Source organism: Capsella rubella, unplaced genomic scaffold (assembly GCF_000375325.1).
Source record: "Capsella rubella cultivar Monte Gargano unplaced genomic scaffold, Caprub1_0 scaffold_3, whole genome shotgun sequence".
NCBI lineage: Eukaryota > Viridiplantae > Streptophyta > Magnoliopsida > Brassicales > Brassicaceae > Capsella > Capsella rubella.
This window is the reverse complement of record NW_006238921.1, coordinates 10,082,108-10,088,048: the sequence shown is the minus strand read 5'-3', so window position 1 is coordinate 10,088,048 and position 5,941 is coordinate 10,082,108. Positions and strand designations below refer to the sequence as shown.

The window sequence follows — 5,941 nt, the reverse complement described above, 5'->3', positions numbered from 1 at the left end:
TTTAGATAACAAACATTAACACTATCTTAGAATTACAGTCAAATCAATGTTCAATAAGCTCCCAGCTGAATTAGTATTCTCAGTAATTCACAGATACAAACATGTAATATAGTCACTCTTTCAAAGGATTTTAGTCTGACAAAAAAAAACAGTCTTAAGCCTAATCATAACACTGAAACAATTAACTGATTGAAAACAAAAAATAAAGACTGTGATCTTTGTTTTCTATTGAGGTATCTCGATTCTTGACAAAGAAAGTGATCTCCAAGATCAGGAGGAGAGGTATTGAGACGCATGTGCAAATCCCCAGAGCTGCAGATGTTAACAACATTTAACTTTGCATTGATAACTTTAAGATTGCATATTATGTTGAACAAGGTGGATTATATGTGTATATACCTCGACATTTTTTAACTCAAACTCTGTACTGCTAGCTAAGCATTCGTTCCCAAATGTTTCAGAAGGTCCACTTGTTGCCTTCAACCTAGTTCATGTACAACGGCGATTGGTTTGAGTACCATCAAAACGATAAAAATGGCAAATCTTTAAAATGTTTTGAGCCAGATTGTGCCTTACAAATCTTCGTCTAAGCATAGAGCGAAGTTTCCTCCACCTCCAAATGCCAAAAACTCATTCATACACATCAGATAATATCGATTGGCACCTGCATACAAATTCATAAGAGAGGTTCCTGACTAGACATACTTGAGGGTCTTGATTTAGGTTTGTAGGGACTGGTTCACAATGTAGGGGTAAAAGATAAAACACGTTTATCTACAACTTATCCTTAACTAGATGGTTAACGGAAACTACACAACTACTCTTACAAGCTGACAAGAACCAGGGAAAGTTTCGATAAAATCAATTAGAACCAAATACTCTTACGATCCAATTTTGAAGAGACTTGAGCATTCTCCTCAAATTCCACTCTTTATATATTCTTATACATATCCATCCTCTATCTATATGAATTCTTGAGAACGAAAAGAAAAAAAGAAACAGCCAAAATGGTTACCGGTAGGTCTAAATATGCGTGGTTCCCCATAAATAGTTGTGAACAAGAATGTCTGGCTTGTACCCTATCATCCAAATACATGTAAAGATAATCAGCAATAACGACTCTTAATTATTCTCCTAGAGAGAAAATACTGTAAAAATTAGTTAGCTTGCCTGATATTTCCTCTTCGGAGTAGGTCTCAACGGACATTCTAGTAGAGCGCCGAAAACCGCACCTTGTTTGTCTCCAGCAACCTACACCATACCCAATCATCACAAACTAAGATCTGTTCCATTCAACCTTGTCAAAATGTTACCAAAGAGCATAAAGTTCAACAAACAAACCAGTAAACAAGGACCAGGAAGCTCTCCACTTCTTCGTAGAAGAGTACGAAGTGATATGCCATGTTTCAACGTACTGCCCTTCATCCGAACAAGAAGTTAATACCAAAACAAACAAGCTAAAATCTCTAACATAAAATACCGAAATAAACTTCCTTACCTATACAACAAGAACCATTTGCATCCCCTTACAATATTCGGAAGACTCGCTTGCAAGAATTCACACAAGTTAGCAGTAATAAAAACAGAGCTTTCTGTTAATTCTCTCATCTGCTTCACTTCTTCCAAGTAATCGTTACCGATTTCTCCTTTCGCTAACTCACCACCTTTACTTGATTCCTTATCTTCATCAATTGAGATAAAGGTCCCAGCTTTACTTTGCCCATTTTCAGGTTTGCAATTCTCAATAGACTCATAGCTGTCTGTTCTAATGGGTAGAGGAGGACATGATTCCAATTCATCATCATTCCCAGATTGAGGAACAACAAAAGAGAAATACGAAGACAATGATTTGCCTACACTTGAACTCAACTTAGCCTACACATTCAAAAGCTTAATGTCACAGATCAAACCAACCTAATTCGTATATCACCACAAATTGATCTATTTGTAAACAAACACGATTCAAATCCAAAGACCCATCTCAGGAAAAGAGTAAAAGCACAAAGCTTTGATTCCAAAACGAAACAGAGAGATCAAAGGCGATACCTTTGGAGAATCGGAGTTGGAGAAGCGTGGAGAAGCAGATTGGCTTGGGGAATCAGCGAAGAGATTAGAAAGCTTTTGTGAGACCTTGTCTTTGAGAGCATGCATTGCGATCAGAAAGATGGGATTTTGATCGGAGACGAATGGTGTGAACAGAATTTGTCGGTGGCTGAGACAGGGGGGAGAAGCCAGAGTCACGGAGATGGAGAAATCTCGGCTTTATAAAAGTTTATACTTTCCTATCTCTACTTTTATTCACGGAACGACGATCTATTTTTCCCCCAAAACTTTCGTATACAAATAGTTCCACCCACACTTTCAGCTTCTCTTTGTATCTCTCTCGAAACAAAGTTCCACAATTATTTTCCTTCACATCGAAAGTTCGAAACCTTTTTCCCCATCGAATTAAAGTTCGAAACTGATTTACACATCCGGCTGGGTTATTATTGGTTTACTATAGACCAATATCCTCTTAACCATCTAAAACAAAATTAAACCAATCATAAACCAACTTAACCAAACCTAAATTTGATTATAACCTAAAGAAACAAAAAATCCCCAAATCAAACAAACCCCAATTCGATTTCATCCTCTTCTTATGAACCCTAATCCCCAAATCGCAATTTTATCTTCTTCCCAACTCTTCTTCTTCTCCAAATTGATCTTAGCTCCTCCGCCGATGTCACTTGTCGAGATTGAGATGAATGATGTTGCTATTGATGAATGTTTGATGTTCAGTGGACTTAGAGTAGATTTGATTTGAAATTGGAGTATATTTGATTTGATTTGAAATTGGAGTAGATTTGAATCATAGGGTTTTAAGGATCTTAGATTTGGGGGTTTTTAAACAAATGAAGATTTGGGTTGCAGGTTGGGTTTATTACTCAGACCCTGATTTCTAATTTGATTTCGTTTCTAGGTTGTTTCGGTTTTATGTTGTTAACCGAGTAAACCATCCATTATGGGAAAAAAGGTTTCGAACTTTCGATGTGGGGATATAACTATGGAACTTTGTTTCGAGGGGGATACAGAGAGAAGCTGAAAGTGTGTGTTCGTATACGAAAGTTCCGGGGGGAAATAGATCGTCGTTCCTTTATTCACACTAAGATAGGAATTATGGCTCTTATAGATGGCGTTCTATACAAGAGGGCAAGGTTCTCTGTAACAGGATAATCAGGTTAGCCTATTGGTTTAATCTTTATTTGGTACATCTAGTCAGTGTACTGGTTTGTTTTATTCTTCATCTGCACACTCTTATTCTTCCATTTTCATATAGACAGGAACCTTATTAACTTATGATTAAGATCCTAGATCCCACCACCGCGACCTCCCCGACGGCCTCGCCTGCCACGACCTCTTCTACTCTTGTATCCATCACCACCTCTACTTGCTCGGTCTCCGCCACCGCCTCCACGTTCCGTGTCACCACCTGTAACGCTCCGACCGCCATCTCTCCAGTGGGTTCCATGTTCACCACAAGCCCATTGACCTATCTTTCTTAATGGGTCTCACGTACTCTCATTGGACTCATAAGCCCATTAATATCCGACGGTCGGTTTGCTACGTTCAGGAGGTTTAGTGACTTGTTTACCGACCCTACAAATCACTAAATCTTTCGGACGTAGCAAACCGACCGTTGGATATTAATGGGCTCATGGGCCTAGTGAGAGGACGTGAGGCCCATTAAGAGAGGTAGGCCAATGGGTTGGTGGTGAACATGTAGCCCACTGAAGAGATAGCGGTCGGGGCGTTACAAGTGGTATCAGAGCCGAACCCAAGATAAGTGGGAGTGGTGGGCTCACACTGTCAAGGGATGACGATGGTTGTGCACAACAAGGACGTTGTGGTCTGTTAGTGGGGGAGAATTGTGAGACACCGGTTGCAGAGAGGCTTAAATGAATTGATTTGGCCACTGATGCGGACATCGGTTATCCTGTCCAACCCGCTGAACTAGATCAAGTACCAGATCCTGTACCACACCATGTACCAGTCGTCCCAGTAGGTCCCATGACTCGTTCAAAGTCTAAACAACTTAGAAAGAGGTTCAATCTAGCTGTACAAGACATTGTGAGCTCACTAGAGCTGAACTACGTCAACTGGTCTGTACCACCGTTACTCCATCACGACGGATACGATCCCATCGCCGAGGAAGAGCTTGCTGAAGCATTCACCCAAATGAGTCTTGAACATACCATTTCCCCAGGTATGAATTCTCCTTTGACAGGTCAAGAAACCTCTAGAATCCAAGAGAAGACAATGGAGTCACAAGAGACGAGCAAAACAAGCTTCACCTTCGAGAGTGATCGAGAGAGTGAAGATCAAGAACAAGATATCAAGGACTTGGAAGAGCTTCAAGATACTGATCAAGCTACCCAAGAGAAACTCCAAGAAACCATCTAATTCAAGAAACCAACAAACAAACATGCACCTGACAAGACCCCTGAAGTAGATCAAGACGTAGTTCAGAGAACATCGATTGGGCCTAGATCGCATACAGGTAAGTTCTATTCAATATTTTCGATAATTGCAGGTCCATTAAGCCACAACAACGGCTAGGAGACGTGCTCATCACGAGGTTTCAAGTTTGCTTTAGTATTTTACTTATTTTCTTTCCAAAAACAATGGCTTTGTATTTGTAGTTTTATTTGTTTCCTTTATTGCACTTTTACATTTATTTCGGCCTTAGGGCTAGCTGAAGAACTCTTATAAAGTCCCCCTGCAGCAGTTGTACGATTTTTCACCCTATTATCAATAAAGAACCCGAATTTTCTTCAATTTTCTCCTTAAGTGTTCTTAAGAGAAAAGCTTGTCCTTTGTCTTGTGTGTGTGATTCCACAAGGCTGAGTTCGTGTACTGTATCAGAGACCAATCACATCTCTGTGGTGTACTTCAATCCGCCAGCACTTCCCCTTCATTCGATCACACACGAGAGAAGCGACCGCCATCGTGTCAGATCTACATCAACGACCATCTTTCCTTCACAAGAGAGAAGCGACCGCCATCTTGTGAAGCCATCATATCTATTCTTATACAAGCTCACCACCGAGTCTTGTATCATCTGGTATCAGAGCCTCACGCTCTTCCCTTGCCAGGTTTACCTTTTCCATTTTCTTTTGATAGTTTTGATTTCTAGTTTTGTTTTATTTGATTTAAAAAAAAAAAAAAAAAATTAAGAACCCTAGTTTGCTGCAGCCTTGTTTCTATAGGTTGTTTAGTTTTATTTTTCCTTAACAAAAAAAAATATATATATATATTCGTCATTATTCTTTCCTTAATCGTATGTTTCAGTTTTTGATTTAGTTTCTGTACTAGTTCAAGGTTTTCGTCAAAAAAAAAAAAAAAAAATTATTTCGTTTTTAAATTTTTGTGTCATTATCTTTGTTAGCTAGTATTGTTTAAGTATCTTAAAGCTTTTTTTTTTTTTTTTTTTTTAAAAAGTTTTCATTTTCTTGTCTAATTCAGCACGTGCATCAGTTTCTTGTTTCTAAAGTTTTCATTTTCGATTTCTGTGGTACGTTGATTTCTTTGTTGTTTTTGTCTAAGTGCAGGATAATTTTTAGACACTCACAATGGGAGAACACGCAGCCATACCACAAGATGCCATGATGCAAATGATGCAAACCCTATCGAAACAACTAGAAGGGTTTGGCGAAAAAAGGAGAGAAGATCCCTTAATGAGGAACCGCGCTCAAGAGGTGGACACACGTGACCAGAACCGAGATGTTAAACTAACACCTCCTACTTTTGCAGGAAAATCAAATCAAGAGGTTTACATGGATTGGGAGAAAAGGATGGAATACATATTCCAATGTTATGGATATGTAGAACTCCGAAAGGTACCCTTAGCATCGGCACAACTCACCGACAACGCCTTATCTTGGTGGGATAGGACAGTGGC

The 5,941-nt window shown here is 39.3% G+C and overlaps 1 protein-coding gene across 2 annotated transcripts; it reads right to left on the bottom strand.

Moving 5' to 3' along the window:
- On the bottom strand, positions 1–2,366 carry LOC17893161 (TLD domain-containing protein 2). Of its 2 annotated transcripts, XM_006298882.2 has the most exons (8): positions 2,047–2,360; positions 1,499–1,875; positions 1,342–1,414; positions 1,171–1,251; positions 1,016–1,079; positions 577–664; positions 400–484; positions 1–312 (listed from the first exon to the last, which is right to left on the bottom strand). In XM_006298882.2, exons 1-8 carry the CDS (start codon positions 2,149–2,151, stop codon positions 271–273), a joined length of 915 nt encoding a protein of 304 aa, XP_006298944.1. In that variant the 5' UTR covers positions 2,152–2,360; the 3' UTR covers positions 1–270. The 2 variants fall into 2 exon arrangements, with proteins under 2 accessions (XP_006298944.1, XP_023641813.1); XM_023786045.1 differs by lacking the exon at positions 1–312 and having other exon boundaries at positions 415–484; positions 572–664; positions 2,047–2,366.
- Positions 2,367–5,941: the final 3,575 nt, after the last annotated feature.